Raw genomic sequence first — 18,231 nt, 5'->3', positions numbered from 1 at the left:
AAAAGAAACATATGGATTGATGGGTGGGTAGGTGGGTGAATAGATGGGTGGATAAATTCATACATAGATAAAGATAAAATGAGATATTCCTGATAGGCATAAATGCTCTGAAGAAAATAAAACAAGGCAGAGTGCCTAGGGATGTAAGTAGAGGGCTAGTTTACTAGAATGATCAGGGATGACCTTTTAGCAACAAAGCAAGTCGCACAGTTACTTCTCCCTTTTTCTAACAGGGTAGACTATATAGTGTTAAGTTACAATTGCTTAGCACATTATAGTTTCCAAAGTACTTTCATCTCCATAATATATACATATGTATATATTTCATACTAGTACAGTCATTAGTAAATAGTAGGCACTCAGGTTGAGTAAATGAGTTGTATTTGTGGGACTACCTGGAGTCTAAGGGAGGATAATTTAGAGATTTAAAAATGGTGGATTGGTCAGAATTCCAGCATGAAATGGAATTCACGCCAATGTTCAAAGAGAGAGGCTTTGATGGGACAACCTACACAGTTAAGATAGGGTAGCCTCAGAAGGAAGCCACTAGGACCCCTAGGGTCAAGAAAACAGTGGGAACTGAAACCATGAGAAGAAAGAATTGTCATCCAGGAGGGATGAAGCTACTACCAGAGTGCGAGGGCCAAACAGGGAGAGAGAGGAGAAAGAAAAGGTGATCCCTGTCCAAACTCCTCAGGGCTCCCCACTGGGGGAGCCCTACCTGGATCCAACAGACAAGGGAGTCAGAGGCTGCGGACTACGGGTGTCAGTCGACCAGGCACTGAGTGGACAGAGGAGGAAGAAGGTGGAAGAAGGAATTGGGGGGTGGGAATCAGGTGGCAGCAAATGGAGAATTATTAGTGCCAAAGCCAAAAATTAATGTGGGCTGGTAAAATAGGTCATTTTTTAGAGAGGGAACGGGGCTGCTCTCACAGAAGACGAATGAATAAATGAACACTGCTCATTCCCCCTCACATACCGTTCTCAGGATTAATGCAAAAATGATGGACGTGAGGTTTGAGCGTTCACCAAAGAGAGGGCTGAACCCAGTGCTTTGGGTTATTCCTGGAGCCCTCCTTGGCTGAACTCTGCTGTGGAGAGTGCAGAAACCAGTTGGTGCCATCAGGCTGAGTCACCCCTCCAAGAGGGGATGGCCACTGCTCTTCTCCTCTCATCATAAATGACAGTTCCCATTTTCCCCAGAGCCACCCCCTCACTCCTCTGAACTTTAACAGCACTTACTGCCTCTAAGTAGTCTTACAGCGCTGTTCCAAAAGTATGCTTGCAAGGTGGTGGTTTAGAAGTGAAGCACTTTTTTCTCCCCAAAAAAGTCATTGTCCAAAGGATGAAGGAAATGGACAGCTTCTGAATGCCTACCATGTGCTGGGTACCCCTCAGGCACAATCTCAGGTCATCTCATTTCGTCCTTCTGCACAATGATACCTCTCATGAAATGAGATGACCTGAGATGGGCTCTGTTATCCCATTTTCCAGATGAGGACACTGAGGCTCAAAAAGATGAAGAAACTTGTTCCTGTTCATCTAACCTACAAATCAGTTCCATGGTGGAGGCTGGTCATAAGGGGACATGGGGTAGATGGGAACGCTGTACTTTCTCAATTTTGCTGTGAATTTAAAACTGTTCCAAGAAATAAAGTCTATTAATTTAAAAATATCAGTAGCACCCATTTGGCTAAAAGTTCTGAGTAGAGAGAGGAGAAGGCTGCTGGAAGAAAAAAAATTGTGTGCATACAATTGTGTATATACACACCCCCCACCCCCCCCCCACACCCACACCCACACACACTTTTGTTGTTGTTATTGTTTTTTCTGGATGGCAGACCTAGGCCATATTTTGAAGGTAGCGAATAAATAGTTTTCTCCTTCAGCCCAAACTCCCATTCTGTGTAGGAATCCCTGCTTTTATCTACTCTTTTCCTTTCCTGTGAGTATTTGCAGGGATTATAGGACCTAAAGTTGGGCAGGGGGGAGTTTCACGTGTGAAGGGGAGAGTAACTGGAACGACTCTACAGTTCATCAACCAAGTGTTACAAGCTGGGATGGCCGTGTGTGCATGTATGTCTTTACCATCCACGTGGTACTTGGCCCACTTTGCTTGACACTGTTTGATTTTTCAGTAGGTCTGTATTTTCTCTGCTACTGGATTAAAATCTTTTTTAGTAGCCAAACACACTTACATGTCTAGAATACAGCACAGCACACAGTAAAAATTCGTAATAAATACTGGTTGAATTGACAAATAATGGATGAGTAAATGATACGGCCACATTAGCACTGAACAAGACCAGCTGAAAAAAACAGGCAATTTCTCAGCCTCCTACCACGCCTCTATTATCCCTGTCTTGCTATCTCCTTGGTCTCCAATGTAAGGCTGATGATTTTGCTATTATTATTGCAAGGCCATTATCCCATGCCACTATTTTTGTCTTTTTCTCTCTGCACCGCCAAATTCCAATTGTTCAAGGCAGGGAGGGAAGGCATTGGCAGGGTCACTATAGTGAAGCAGGCTTAAAGAGAACATCCCTCAGTGGGAAACAAAAGGAAATTCCTTTTCCACCAATTGTCTTCAGCCTTTACCCATGCCTTGCTGTGGGGGGCTCTGAGCAGAACCAGGAACCTGCAGCAACTTATCAAACTGGGCATCATTTCTGAAACAACCTCACACTCTCCCTGTACCTTTTAATGAGGTCCATCTCAGCCTGATCCCTCTTGTTAAGGAGGAAGTTTCGGCTGTTTTCAAAGATATCTTCAATCTGGTCTGGCCAGAGGAGCAGAGTGCTGTTCAACTTGATATCCTCTTCTGCAAAACACATATAGTCTGCTCCAGGACACTGCTCAACATAGGTCAGCATGCAGGGCATTAATTTAGCAGAATAAGAGGTCAACAGAAGTGGGTAAGGGAGAGTCAATGAATGGATGGGCCCATGATGGATGAATGATAGCTAACATTTACTGAGCACTTACCAAGTGCCAGGCTAGAAGGGCAACGGTATTATCATCCTTGTTTTTACAGATGGGAAAACAAAATTTAGCCAAGTAGTCAAGGTCACACCGCTAGAAGGCAGCAGAGACAATTTCAGACCCAGGTCTAACCAACTCCAAAGCCGATGTTCTAACCACCATACTTCACTGCTTTCCCAGGCTGGGTCTGAGTAGAGTAGAAACCTGGGCTCAAGTTCTGGTTCTCCTCTTTAAACTGTCGCCTCATTGAGTCCCAGTCTCCCTTTTGGTTAAATGTCAGTAATAAAGTCAGTGCCAGATGCCCCACCCAGCCTAAGGCTCTGGGCAGCTGAAATGTCCTAGGCTCCCTCTGTACCCTTGGGAACTTAGGAAGCAGAGGTCCACTGTGTGTTCACAAGGTCAAGGGCACAGCTCATGAATGTGCAGGTGGATGGTTAGGGTACTGTTTTCTACTCCCAGTCCCCGTCTCTCCCTCCCATCACCCTTCCTCCCAAACAGCATGAACACCAGGTAATTCACAGGTATTTTGAGCTGGAAGAAGGATCTGAAAACTTGACTTGTGGATAGTGTATCAGTTTTTCTTCAGAACCTCGTCCCTACAAAACTCTACCTTGGCCCAATAAGCCTTGAAGGGGCTCTGGCCATTTCTTTCCTTTTAAGATATGCAGGAGTTTGAAGGAAAGTGCCCTGGCCTCTCCTCAAAGGCAGGACTGTATTAAGATTATAGATTGATGAAATCTATCCATTTATAAAAGGACTCTGCGTTTGGAAGTGACTTTTTCAGAAACACCAGCTACAAGATACCAAGAGAGGCATCTAGAACTTACCAAATCCCTAGATATTTCTTCTTTTTGTCTAACAATAAGATCCCCTTGGTTTGATTAGAATTCCTGTGGGTAAGGGTGTGGAATGAGTGCCTCTAACATATGGGGACGCTCTCCCAGTATTGATTTTTAAGTGGTAGGACTGCTAACTCTCTTTCCCGACTCCTTATCTCTAAAAGTATAAATATACATATACATTCGCATATAAATCTATAGGGCGTGGACTTACCGGGCAAATCTGCATAGTCCATCAGAAACTCTAACCGTTCAATTGCATTTCTAAATTGCCTCCTGAGTTTGAACACTGTGACATCACTGGATTTCTTTAAGAATTCAATGAGGAATACCAGCTCCTCAGTGTTGGCAGGAATCTCACTGACTTTGTCTGCGATGGTGTTGTACTGATTACAAATGCTACAGAGAGAGAAACAGCTACTATCACCATTATCATCTAAAATCACTTTCTTATAAGATCTATTATGCTAAAGAGGCATCATTCTTATTTGGAGACTAGGAAAATGGTTTCCAACTTTTCTCTACCTGCAAATCCGTGATGGGTAATATTTACATGCACACCACTCTTCAAGAAAAAAAAACAGTAATAAAGGAAATAATATCTCATGGGTTTACTATGGGCCATGCCCCATTCTAATCACTGGATACATATTAGCTCATTCAATGTACCATGGGTAGAATCCAGATTTAGACCAAAACAACACGAATACCACCACCACCACCAATAGCAGCTCCTTGAATATTATGTTGAAGTAGAGCACTAAATTAATTGGTAATCACTACTCTTCACAGTACGTCAGCAAATTTATCCTCATGTGCTGGAGGTAGTTCCTGGATGGCAAAGAGAAACTGACATTCAACCACCAGGACCACTAAATCTAACTGCCTACTTCTCAAACACGAGACTATGAGAAAGGATGCTACCCTAAGGATAATTCGAATATGCTCTAATTTATGCAAAAACCAATGATGAGGGATGCCTGAGTGGCTCAGTTGGTTAAGTGTCTGCCTTCAACTTGGGTCATGATCCCAGGGTCCTTGCCGAGCAGGGAGTCTGCTTCTCCCTCTCCTTCTGCAGCTCCCCCTGCTTGTGCTCTCTCTCTCACACTCTCTCATTCTCAAATAAATAACATCTTAAAAAAAACAATGATAATTGTCATCAGTATTTTTTTCTTTCTTCAAATTTTTTATTGTTATGTTAATCACCATACATTACATCATTAGTTTTTGATGTAGTGTTCCATGATTCATTGTTTGTGCATAACACCCAGTGCTCCATGCAGAACGTGCCCTCTTTAATACCCATCACCAGGCTAATCCATCCCCCCACCCCCCTCCCCTCTAGAACCCTCAGTTTGTTTTTCAGGGTCCATCGTCTCTCATGGTTCATCTCCCCCTCCGATTTACTCCCCTTCATTCTTCCCCTCCTGCTATCTTCTTTTTTTTTTCTTAACATATATTGCATAATTTGTTTCAGAGGTACAGGTCTGTGATTCAACAGTCTTGCACAATTCACAGCACTCACCATAGCACATACCTTCCCCAATGTCTGTCACCCAGCCACCCCATCCCTCCCACCCCCCCACCACTCCAACAACCCTCAGTTTGTTTCCTGAGATTAAGAATTCCTCATATCAGTGAGGTCTATGATACATGTCTTTCTCTGATTGACTTATTTCGCTCAGCATAACACCCTCCAGTTCCATCCACGTTGTTGCAAATGGCAAGATCTCATTCTTTTTGATGGCTGCATAATATTCCATTGTGTCATCAGTATTTTAATTATAATTAGGAAACAAATGATCTGCAATACATCCATGCCAAACACAGAGTGGCCCTCAAGAAATGTTAGCAATAGCTACCACAGTTTTTGTTATTAGTAAATGATCATTACATGTTGATATTCATACATTATAGATAAAAACCACTTCTCTCAGTATTTTCAGTCCTCAATATACCTTTTTTGTTTTGTTTTGTTTTGTTTTAATTGAAGAGAACAGTTGACACTCTATATTCCTTCTTCATGTATAGAGACTCCTCCATAGCGAAGCTAATTGTATCAAACCGAAGGAAAAAAAATGATTAAAACATCTTTTCAGATGCTTCCAGGATTGTAGAAATGAATTTTCATACAATTTAGAAACTTTCTGCAGAGAAAAATTATCTACTGCACTATTACGTAGTAGTCTCCACTTCAGAGCTAGATGACATGTCCAGCCTCCTTTGTATTTTTAGTTGGGGATCTTACACGTCAGCTTGGGCTACCATAACAAAATATCAACAGACTGGGTGGTCTAAACAACAGAAAATTATTTTCCCACAGCTCTGGAGGCTGGAAAGTCCAAGGTTAAGGTACCGACTGACTTAGTCCCTGGTGAGGGCTTTCTTCCTGGCTTGCAGACAGCAGCCTTCTCCCTTGATCTCATGTAGTGGAGGGGGAAAGAGCTCTGGTGTCTCTTCCTCTTCTTAATAGAGCACCAGCCCTATTGGATTAGGGCCCCATCCTTGTGACCTCATTTGTGAGGTAGACCTCATTTGCTGTAGACCGGATGTGTGTGCACCCCCAAATTCTCATGTTAAAACCTAATCCCTAATGTAATGGTATTTGGAGGTGGGCTCTGGGAGGTAAATAGGTCATGAGAGTGTCCCCTCATAAAGGGGTTTAGAGTTTTTATAAGAGAGACCCCTCACCCATTGGCAGGAAGCCAGCTCTCAACAGACACCAAATCTGCTGGAGACTCTATCTTGGACTTCCCAGCCCCCAGAACTGAGAGACACGAATGAACCAATGTTCTGTTGAGAGAAATGAATTTCTGTTGTTTATAAGCCATTCAGCCTATGGTAGTCTGCTGTAGCATCCCAAACAGACTAAGACAGACTTCAACACATGAATTTTGAGGGGAGACAGTTCAGTCCCTCGAAGGTATGGTCACATGATTGAGTTGCAGTCAGTGTGAAGTGGGAAACAGGGATGAGTATCCCTTTCAGGAGCAGCACATAAAACTGTCCTTGCATATCCCTTCATGCTCTTTCCTCCTTCCAACTGTCTAGGATGTCAACACTTAGAATAACCTTGAAAGCTACAGGTTAAAGATGTAAAGTCACCATGTGCTTGAATTTCTGGATGTACCATAGGTCTCCCCCACCAATCTGGAGCTACCCTGAGAATAAAACTTCTATAGTGTTCAGTCATGACATCTTAAGTCTATTTGTTATAGCATCTTGCCTTGCTTAATAGAAGGTAGGTCCTCTCAGTCTGATAAGACTCTTACCAGATGAGAATCCATCCTTCCTCCCTTTTGTATGAGAATTCAGAGGATAAACGTTATGTGGCTACTAGTTATCAGTTTCTTGCAAAGGCCCAGAAGGGTGGTAGCAAACCCACTACCTATTAAACTCTCTAAAAGGTCCCTGATATGAGTCATTGATATCAGGCACCTGACCCACACAACACCTTAACAATATCCAGGGATAAGCTGAGGACAGAAAACATTGCTTTCTACATATACAGATGAAGTGATTTAAAATCTAAAAGGCCAGAGGTCCCATAAGCACAGGGCTATTCTCTGGTGTAGGAGATGGCATGAGGGGACTGATAAATCCTGCATCAATCCATGGCCTCTCTCTACCTGTTGTCATTATTTGTGTAAGAGTTCTCACACTGAAGGAAACAAGCAGCTGGACCCCAGGGATAATTTTATGTATCTCTATACAGGTCCTTGAATTTTTCATCAATATTTCAGGTCCTTGCTTTAGCAGCCTTAAACCAATGTACCTGTAGTAGGTATGAATGGCATGCCCACTTTCCTACCAATGCACTCCAAAGTGCCCTCCCTGCCTTTATGTGCAGAGCACCCCCATTCTAGGGTGCACCTAGTCACTAGCAACAGGAAGGCACCCCACTCCCAGAGACGGCAGGACAATGAAGTGACAAGGACAGGGTTTGGGATGAGAAGACTCAAATTCAAACCCACTTACTTGGGCAAGTGAGGTTTTCTTTCTGGGCCTCATTTTCTCCTGCATTCAGTAAGGGATCTTGCTCATATCTGTTTTACCTACTCGTAGGGTTGTTGAGAAAGTCCAATAACTCAGAGTCACCATTTTTAAGGCAGGAAGAAAGAATCTTAGCCACCAACCTGTGGTTTCTGCATCCTTAGAAATCCCTGGGTTCATAAGGAGACCTTTATTTTCACTTATATCTAAAAGGCCTAACTATACACTTATTTTGATAAGGACTGACCAGCCAAGGTACCATGTTGCTTTGATTTGACATGAACAAGTGGACTATTGCTTACAAAATAAGTTTTCTTTGATGCTTAAAATTCCCAAAGAAAGTGTCTTACTAGTTTGAAGTACTTTTACTGTCCTGGTCCCAAACATTTATTCTATAGGCAAAGACAGTGAAGATCCAGAAGGTAAAGCAAGAGGACACACAGCTAATAAATGGAAGGTCTTAGGTTCAAACACAAATCTTCGGGCTCCTAAGCCAGGAATCCTACCATTTTATCACTCTGTGAGAAAGCTGAGTGTGGTGAGTGCAGGGGTTGAGAGCGAGGACTTTGGGGTCAAAATAAATGAGGTGAAGCCCTGTATGTGCCATCTCCTAAACCCTTAGGAGTCTCAGTTTCTTCATCAATATAATGGAGAGAATAGCAAACAACCTTTTAGGGTTGTTGTAAAGACTTGATTAGATCTATAATGTTCAGAATGCTTACACAGTCCTCAGACTATAACATGTGCTGGAAAAATGGTAGCTTACTATTATCCAAAATTTGCTCATGAGGGGGGGTGGAGCAAGATGGCGGAGGAGTAGGAGACCAGAATTTCTCTGGTCTCAGGAATTCAGCTGAATAGGGATCAAACCATTCTGAACACCTACGAACTCAACAGGAGATCGAAGATAAGAACAGTAACAACACTCTGAACAGAGAAGCGACCACTTTCTGGAAGGTAGGACGTGCAGAGAAGTGAATCCGAGGCGATATTCGGGAGGATAGATGGCAGGGGAGGGGGCCTCCTTTGGCCGATTCTGGCGAGTGATGGAGCCGCGGAGCACAAAATCAGAACTTTTAGAAGTCGGCTCCGCTGAGGGACGTCGCTCCAGTAGCTAAGTGGGGGGTGGAACCCTCGCGGGACAGTGTGGACTCAGGACCCTCGGGGTCACAGAAAGACCGGGGGTGCCTGAGTGCGGCAGAGCTCTCAGGTATCGGAGCGGGGAAGCCGGCTGCAGAGACGGAGCCGAGGCACAGGCTCTCAGCTCGGGATTGCCATAAACTGTGATCTGGGGCCCAGTTGGGCCACTGCTCCTCCAGCAGGGACCCAACAAGCGGCAGAGCCGGGGAGACTCCCCTTCCTCCCCTGGGAGGAGCGGCGCGGAAGTGCACCGCAGGGATCTGCTGGGTTTGGAGACTCCACATGGGGTCGGATGCCAGACATAGAAATGCTCGATCACAGGCCGGGTGAGCACGGAGTGCGGCCGGAGACCGGGGAGATGGGAGTGATTGCTTTTCTCTGGGGGCACACTGAGGAGCAGGGCCCCGAGTTCTCAGCTCCTCCGGGTGGAGATTGGGAGGCCACCATTTTCACCCTGGTCCTCCAAAGCTGTACCGAGAGCTTGCAGGGAACAAAACTCCTGAGAGCAAACCGGAGCAGCTTGCTTAGCCCGGACTCACGAGAGCGGGGCAATTCCACCTCCCGCAAAGACATTTGGGAACCACGGCAACAGGCCCCTCCCCCAGAAGATCAGCACAAACAGCCAGCAAGCCAAGACCAAGTTTACCGATCAAGGAGAACGGGAGAACTCCAGCGCTAGGGGAATACTGCACATAGAATTCATGGCTTTTTTACCATAATTCATTAGTTTTTCAAAATTAATTTTTTAACTTTTTTTTTTGAATTTTTCTTTTTCCCTTTTTCAAACATCTTATCAATCCCTTTTTAAAAAAATTTTTTTTATTTTTCATTTTTAGAGTCATATTTTTATCCCTTCATAGTAGTTACCCTTATTTTTGGCATATATATATATAAGTTGTTCTCTCTTTAAAATTTTGAGATACAATTTCTTCTAACAGATCAAAATATACCCTAAATCACTAGTGTATAGCTTTCTTCTATTCTCCTGCCTGATCACATTCTCTCCCTTTTTTTTTCTTTTTTCTTTTTCTTTTTAAATCTTCTTCTTTCTTTTTAAAAAACAACTTCTTATCTTATCAATTCCTTCTATAAAATCTTTTATAATTTTCATCTTTACAGTCATCTGCCATCCCTTCATTGTATCAACCCTTATTTTGTACATATATAAGTCTTTCTTCCTTTAAAATTTTAGCAGGCACTTTCTTCTAACAGACCAAAATATGCCCAAAAGCTAATGTGTGGCACTGATCTATGCACTAGCCTGATCATATTTGATCATATTCGTTTTTTTTTGTTTTGTTCTGTTTTTGTTTGCTTTTATTTTTTTCTTTTTCCTTTTTTTTTCTTTTTTTCTCTCTTCTTTCTTTCCCTTTCTTGTCCCCTGGTTTCAGGTCTTTTCTGATTTGTATAGAGTATATTTGCTGGAGACATTGTTAACCTGTTAGCATTCTGTTCTCTCATTCATCTGTTCTCCTCTGGACAAAATGACAAGACGAAAAAAATCACCTCAGCAAAAAGAGCAAGAGGTAGTACCGTCTGCCGGGGACCTACTCAATACGGACATTAGTACGATGTCGGACCTAGAGTTCAGAATCAGGACTTTAAAGATGCTAGCTAGGCTTGAAAAAAGTGTGGAAGTTATTAAATAAACCCTTTCTGGAGAAATAAAAGAACTAAAATCTAACCAAGTAGAAATCAAAAAGGCTATTAATGAGGTGCAATCAAAAATGGGGGCACTAACTGCTAGGATAAATGAGGCAGAAGAGAGAATCAGCGATATAGAAGACCAAATGATGGAAAATAAAGAGGCTGAGAAAAAGAGAGAAAAACAACTACAGGATCACGAGGGCAGAATTCGAGAGATAAGCGATACGATAAGACGAAACAACATTAGAATAATTGGGATCCCAGAAGAAGAAGAAAGAGAGAGAGGGGCAGAAGGTATATTGGAGCAAATTATAGCAGAGAACTTCCCTAATGTGGGGAAGGAAACAGGCATCAAAATCCAGGAGGCACAGAGAACCCCTCTCAAAATCAATAAAAATAGGTCAACACCCCAACATCTAATAGTAAAACTTACGAGTCTCAGAGACAAAGAGAAAACCCTGAAAGCAGCTCGGGAGAAGAGATATGTAACCTACAACGGTAGAAACATTAGATTGGCAACAGACCTATCCACAGAGACCTGGCAGGCCAGAAAGGTCTGGCAAGATATCTTCAGAGCACTAAATGAGAAAAATATGCAGCCAAGAATACTATATCCAGCTAGGCTGTCATTGAAAATTGAAGGAGAGATAAAAAGCTTCCAGGACAAACAAAAACTAAAGGAATTTGCAAACACAAAACCAGCCCTACAAGAAATATTGAAAGGGGTCCTCTAAGCAAAAAGAGAGCCTAAAAGCAGCATAGATCAGAAAAGAAGACAGACAATATACAGTAACAGTCACCTTACAGGCAATACAATGGCACTAAATTCATACCTTTCAATAGTTACCCTGAATGTAAATGGGCTAAATGCCCCAATCAAAAGACACAGGCTATCAGATTGGATTAAAAAACAAGACCCATCAATATGCTGTCTGCAACAGACTCATTTTAGACCCAAAGACACCCCCAGATTGAAAGTGAGGGGGTGGAAAACCATTACCATGCTAATGGACACCAAAAGAAAGCTGGGGTGGCAATCCTTCTATCAGACAAATTAGATTTTAAAACAAAGACTGTAATAAGAGATGAAGAAGGACACTATATCCTACTTAAAGGGTCTATCCAACAAGAAGATCTAACAATTGTAAATATCTATGCCCCTAACGTGGGAGCAGCCAATTATATAAGGCAATTAATAACAAAAGCAAGGAAACACATTGACAACAATACAAACTAGTGGGGGACTTTAACACCCCCTGACTGAAATGGACAGATCATCTCAGCAAAAGATCAACAAGGAAATAAAGACTTTAAATGAAACACTGGACCAAATGGACTTTACAGACATATTCAGAACATTCCATCCCAAAGCAACAGAATACACATTCTTCTCTAGTGCCCATGGAACATTCTCCAGAATTGATCACATCCTAGGTCACAAATCAGGTCTCAACCGGTACCAAAAGATTGGGATTATTCCCTGCATATTTTCAGACCACAATGCTTTGAAACTAGAACTCAATCACAAGAGGAAAGTCGGAAAGAACTCAAATACATGGAGGCTAAAGAGCATCCTACTAAAGAATGAATGGGTCAACCAGGAAATTAAAGAAGAATTCAACAAATTCATGGAAACCAATGAAAATGAAAACACAACTGTCCAAAATCTTTGGGATATAGCAAAGGCAGTCCTGAGAGGAAAGTATATAGCAATACAAGCCTTTCTCAAGAAACAAGAAACAAGAAGGGTCTCAAATACACAACCTAACCCTACACATCCAAATGGCCAAGAGACACACAAAAAAGTGCTCAACATCGCTCGGCATCAGGGAAATCCAAATCAAAACCTCAATGAGATACCACCTCACACCCGTCAGAATGGCTAAAATTAACAGGTCAGGAAACGACAGATGTTGGCGGGGATGTGGAGAACGGGGAACCCTCCTACACTTTTGGTGGGAATGCAAGCTGGTGCAGCCACTCTGGAAAACAGTATGGAGGTTCCTCAAACGGTTGAAAATAGAGCTACCATACGATCCAGCCATTGCACTACTGGGTATTTACCCCAAAGATACAAATGTAGGGATCCGAAGGGGTACGTGCACCCCCAATGTTTAGAGCAGCAATGTCCACAATAGTCAAACTGTGGAAAGAGCCAAGATGTCCATCGACAGATGAATGGATAAAGAAGAGGTGGTATATACACAATGGAATATTATGCAGCCATCCAAAGGAATGAGATCTTGCCATTTGCAACGATGTGGATGGAACTGGAGGGTGTTATGCTGAGTGAAATAAGTCAATCAGAGAAAGACATGTATCATATGACCTCACTGATATGAGGAATTCTTAATCTCAGGAAACAAACTGAGGGTTGCCGGAGTGGTGGGGGGTGGGAGGGATGGGGCGGCTGGGTGATAGACATTGGGGAGGGTATGTGCTATGGTGAGCACTGTGAATTGTACAAGACTGATGAATCACGGATCTGTACTTCTGAAACAAATAATGCAATATATGTTAAAAAAAGAAGAAGAAGATAGCAGGAGGGGAAGAATGAAGGGGAGTAAGTCGGAGGGGGAGACGAACCACGAGAGACGATGGACTCTGAAAAACAAACTGAGGGTTCTAGAGGGGAGGGGGGTGGGGGGATGGGTTAGCCTGGTGATGGGTATTAAGGAGGGCACATTCTGCGTGGAGCACTGGGTGTTAGGCACAAACAATGAATCATGGAACACTACATCAAAAACTAATGATGTAATGTATGGTGATTAACATAATAATAAAAAATTATTTTAAAAAATTTGCTCATGAGTTTCTGAAATGTATTTTGTAAATTTAAGATGCTATAAAATGCTAAAATTACATCTATATTTCTATCTATTTATCTATTTACATTTAATAAGAATAATAAAACATATACCACTGTTAGTAGTGGTCATGCTTGCTAAATCATCTTAGTCTTTAGTTAAAAGCACTCTGAAAAAGAAAGCTAGAAAGGCATGGATTAATCATTTTGTAACTTTCAAATAGTTACACCATGGAGCTTGGTTCAGTGCTGCACAAAAGACCCAAGTTAGGCTGGTGTCACACAGGCCAGGACTTTTTGAGGCAACTGGAAAGGGAAAAAACCATTTTCCCCTCTGGATGGGAACCTGGGAGGATATAAGCCTAGAGCTGCTGGGCCCACAAACGGAACAGTGCCTGTCAGAGAATGAAAGCAAAGTAGAGGGAGAAACACTGCATCCTACCAAAGCTAGCAATTCCTGAACTTTTCAACACATGAGCCCCAAATTTCCTTTTCACTTTAGCCAGTCTATCTGAGCTTCTATCCTCTATCCCTTAGAACCCAAAACATCGTGACTAATATATAGTCACCAGTGAAATGAAGGTGTATTTGGGATGCTGTGACTTAAAATAAGTTTGAATAGAGCTTAAGATTGAATGACAGAATCCTCAGACAGCAGAAGCCTGCACAGGAGTGATTCCGGGACGGGGGGGGGGGGGGCGGGGGGGAGGGTGCAGTAAGCACCCTGTGTCTCTGAATATGTGCTATATGGCCGGGGAGAAGGCCTGTGACCTTAGACAGCCAAGCCCACGAGGTGGTGTCTCCCTAAAGATGCCTCCAAGAAAGCAAAGGCTGAGAGATAGAGATGGACATCTGCAGGATGCTTTCCACCCTCCTGCTCCAAGCCCCACAGTTCACCTTCTGGCCTGAACCTGAATTCCCCGCCAACCTCACTCGAGGGCAGAAACAACTTGAGCTAGAAGTTCTGTCTGTTCATTGCTGGAAGGGGCAAGTTCTGGCCACGTTTTCATTCTCCCATTCACGCCAAATATTGTTGCTATCTCTCTGTCCACAATAACAGTACCTGGTATTGGTGTCCCGGTTTACGTCCACTTGGAATTGAATCAGACGGTCTTTAAGATTTTGGGCTCGTTCACAGAGGTCATAATTTAGGGTCATGGTGTCAAGGCAGAACATGGCCAAAGGCACGGTAATGTGCATGGATGCAATTTCATTTCTCCGCTTTTTGATGCTACTGATCCTCTGTAGAAAGGAGCACAGTCAGTAGCTTGATTTGCCTTTAGCCAAGGTGCACTTGCCCCAGCCTCACCTCCAGCCAACCGAGTCCAATGCTGAGCACAACATATATCCTAACAAAATACACTGACTACGTAGTGGATTGTCTGCAGTATGTATCACCAAGATAAGAATATCAAGTGATATTTCCTACCGTCACAAAATCCTCAATTTCATGAGTTTCTTTCAGGAACGCGGTGATGTTTTGTTCCGCCATGTTATCCAATAAGTCATCATACTTTTTGTATACATTTAAGTATCTTCCATAATCGAAGAGCATAAAATCAGACATGCAAATACAGGTCACCAAATCAGATTAGGAAGAGTAGCAAATGAAGACATAAGATCATAAAAATTAGCCCAAGCCAGCAAAGGAAAATAGAATGTGGCAAAAAGTATAGTAAACTGGGAATTCAGAACTTTGGCTTCAAATTCCAATTTTGCCACCTCCTAGCTGCATGAACTTAGGCAAGATATTTCTCTTTTCTAAAGATCAGTCTCTCTAGTTTTAAGTGGAAATAGTAATACCTCATAGGACTGTTGTAAGGCTTACCTAATAATAATGTACATAGGAAGCATCTAATACGATGCCTGATATACAGTGAATATGCAATAAACAGTAGTTCCTATCCCTTCTTCCAGCTCTAAAATTCTGTCTAAATTTTAAGATGAAAATTTGGAACTAGCGAACCTAAAAATCTAATTGGATAAAATTAAGTTTTCCCTTCTTATCAGATCATGCAAAAATGGCTGGACAGATTTCTCCCAAATTGGAGGATGTATTTGGGATGCTGTGACTTAAAATAAGTTTGAATTAGAGGCGCCTAGCTGACTTTGTTTGTGGAGCATGTAACACTGCATCTCAGGATTATGAGTTTCAGCCCCACGTTGGATGTAGAGATTACTTAAAAATGAAGTCTTTTTAAAAAGTTTGAATTAAAATAAAGATGAAATGGGGGCACCTAGCTGGCTTAGTCAGTAGAGCATGCAACTCTTGATCTTGGGGACATGAGCCTACTTAAAAAAAATAAAAATAATAAGAAATAAAATAATAATAAAATGAAATAAAGATGATAATGGAGTAAGCAGAATTAGTTCCATGGGGGCCCAGTGGTGATCAGGGGACATCTGGCCACATCTGGGGATGTTTTTGGGTGTAATGACTGCAGGAGGATCCTACCAGTAAGTAATGGGTATAGGTCAGGGATGCTGCTAAACTTCCTACCATACACAGCAGCTCCTCACAATACGGAGTTTTCTGGTCTAAAATGTTGACAGAGCCATGGTCAAGAAACCCATGTATCCTGGTTTGCCTGGGACAGCCCAGATTTACACTTGTTGTCCCACGGTAATTGTTAATAAAGCCCTCTTCACTCTCAAAGTGTCTCAGTTTGGAAGCTGTATTATATGATCCCCCTAAACTAGGGACTGCTCACATGGGCAACTGTGAGATATTCTATAGTATGATGATTAAGGAGCATTCAGATAACTTGTCCTCAATCCCCTTTAATTCCTAAATCCAAAAAGCTCTGAAAACAGAAAGCCGCTTCAGAATTCATTTGATGGCAAAAGCTGGCCTAAACCAATGTGAGGCTACTTGGGTGAATATTCATATTGTTCACTATAGAAATATCAACACATTTAATTAAGAGGTGCTTCCTCAGATCTTGCTGAAGCTGCATCATCAGGTATGATATATGTATTACGTGACTTTTCTAAAATCCAGAAATTTCTAAATGCCAAAACCTGTCTGGCCTAACATCTTTCAGATAATGGAGGTGGACCTGTAATTGAATCTGAATTCTGGCTCATTTATTTATTTGCTCTGTAATATTGGGAAAGCTTCCTCAACTGTAAAATGGGGTTAAATAGTAATACCTGTGTAAGTATTGGCTATTCTTACTATGTATGTGTTCCTGATGTGTGGGAACAGCGATCGTGTATTTGATGACAAACAAACCAATACCAAAATGGCCAAGTTACAACTAAACCAACTTACTTGTGGGGCCCAACTTGATTTTTCTGATACACCTCAAAGGTTTGATCCACAAAATCAGAAACTAGTTTTTCTTCAGTGTTAACAGTTCCAAGAATCAGATTATAGCCTTTCAACTCTGGGAACAGGACAGATTCCACCTAAAGAACAAAAACCACTTTTGATGTCATAAGACATCCATGAGACACAAGAAGGGAAATGGCACCAAAATGTAAAATCTTTTGCAACAAACACATTTCCAGGGATATCAGCTACCTTTTCACTCTTTTTCCTCTTGGATAGTGCCAGAATGACCCTCCTGTTCTCTTTACCTCTGTCCTCTCTCCTCTCCCTGGTTTTGGGTTACTCATCTTTCCCTCATCCTTTCAAGTCTCTGGTCCATGGAGAATTCCCCTGGGCCTCCAGTTAGGATGTTAGGTTTCCTTACTTAAAGTTCACATTCTGAACTTTTCCCACACAGCATAATCATAATTAAATAATGTGTAATGAGCTTGTCTGGGTTTGTCATGGGATTAAATACCACGAGGGCTTGGATCGTATCTGACTTCTTCAGTATTATGAAGGGTTCAACAAGAGCTTGGCTCATAGTAAGTGCTCAATAAATACTGTGTGACTGAGTGAATATTACAGCGATGGTCCCTGTCCCCCACCCCCATCAGCTTTTACTAATGAAAAACTACTAGAAACATGAGTTCTAATTCTGATTCTGCCACTAACTAACCATGTGACCATAGCCACTTCTCCTCTCTGAACTTCCATTTCTTCATCTGAAGAAAAGGAGAGATACTAGATGCTTCTCTCACCTCAGGGGGAAAAAAATCTATGGCTTTACGGTCATAAAGCTAGAACAGTATCTTTTCTGATAATTCAAGTTCTCTAACTTCTTAATGGCATGTATGTGTCCCTGAGAAATGTTCTCACTTGCATGACTCACAAAGACATCCAAGTCCCTGCTGGGGACCCACCGCCCTCCCTGTTAAGAAAGCTGATAGTGATTGGTCTCAGAAAAGACTGTCAGAGGGCTCTACTTGGTGACAACAGTTATATACCATGGATGACAATGCACTGATTTAGAAAGGGGGAAAAGCTAGTGCAAATAGTCTGTGTCCTCCCTCTTTGGACAATCTGAAGGTTTTTAAGCCAGTGGAGGAACAACTTAGTTGTGGCCATACTGAAGACAGTGGTTGAAAGCAAAGATAGGGAGGATCTGGCATTGGTCAAGCGTACAGATGAAATGGTTTAGGGACACATAACTGGTACATCTAGGCCATGCAAGAGATTACATGTGGGCAGCATAAGGGATTGTTTCTTGGGAAGAAGTCTTCAGTTGAAAGAGGAAGTAACACCTTTTATTGCCCTTTAAATGTGGCTGGTAGAGCAGTCTGTAAAACTAAGATGAGATCAATGATGTCTTTTCCAGATAATCACGGTTATCATCTGCTGATCTCCCCAGCTCTCTGGTCCCTGACTTCCTGGTCTTGTCATCACCCTCAGTGCTTACGCCTGCACACTTCTCCAAGTTTGGGATTTCCCTGGCACTTTGAGTGAGAAAA

At 42.3% G+C, this 18,231-nt stretch overlaps 1 protein-coding gene across 3 annotated transcripts in view; it reads right to left on the bottom strand.

Moving 5' to 3' along the window:
- DNAH3 (dynein axonemal heavy chain 3) overlaps window positions 1-18,231 on the bottom strand; it is a 180,099-nt gene that overhangs the window by 134,610 nt on the left and 27,258 nt on the right. For all 3 annotated transcript variants that reach the window (XM_088029049.1, XM_088029048.1, XM_028095231.2), the window contains 5 exons: window positions 16,682-16,818; window positions 14,837-14,942; window positions 14,471-14,649; window positions 4,036-4,220; window positions 2,698-2,821 (listed from right to left, as the gene is read on the bottom strand). In XM_088029049.1, coding sequence (XP_087885175.1) covers window positions 2,698-2,821; window positions 4,036-4,220; window positions 14,471-14,649; window positions 14,837-14,942; window positions 16,682-16,818 — 731 coding nt within the window. The remainder of the gene's footprint in view (window positions 1-2,697; window positions 2,822-4,035; window positions 4,221-14,470; window positions 14,650-14,836; window positions 14,943-16,681; window positions 16,819-18,231) is intronic.

The sequence above is a fragment of the Eumetopias jubatus genome, unplaced genomic scaffold (assembly GCF_037043125.1).
Source record: "Eumetopias jubatus isolate StellerSeaLion01/CBP00866 unplaced genomic scaffold, mEumJub1_p1.0 scaffold_12, whole genome shotgun sequence".
In the NCBI taxonomy this organism is placed as follows: Eukaryota; Metazoa; Chordata; class Mammalia; order Carnivora; family Otariidae; genus Eumetopias; species Eumetopias jubatus.
The sequence above is the reverse complement of the archived record's forward strand: the minus strand, read 5'-3'. Positions and strand labels throughout refer to the sequence as shown.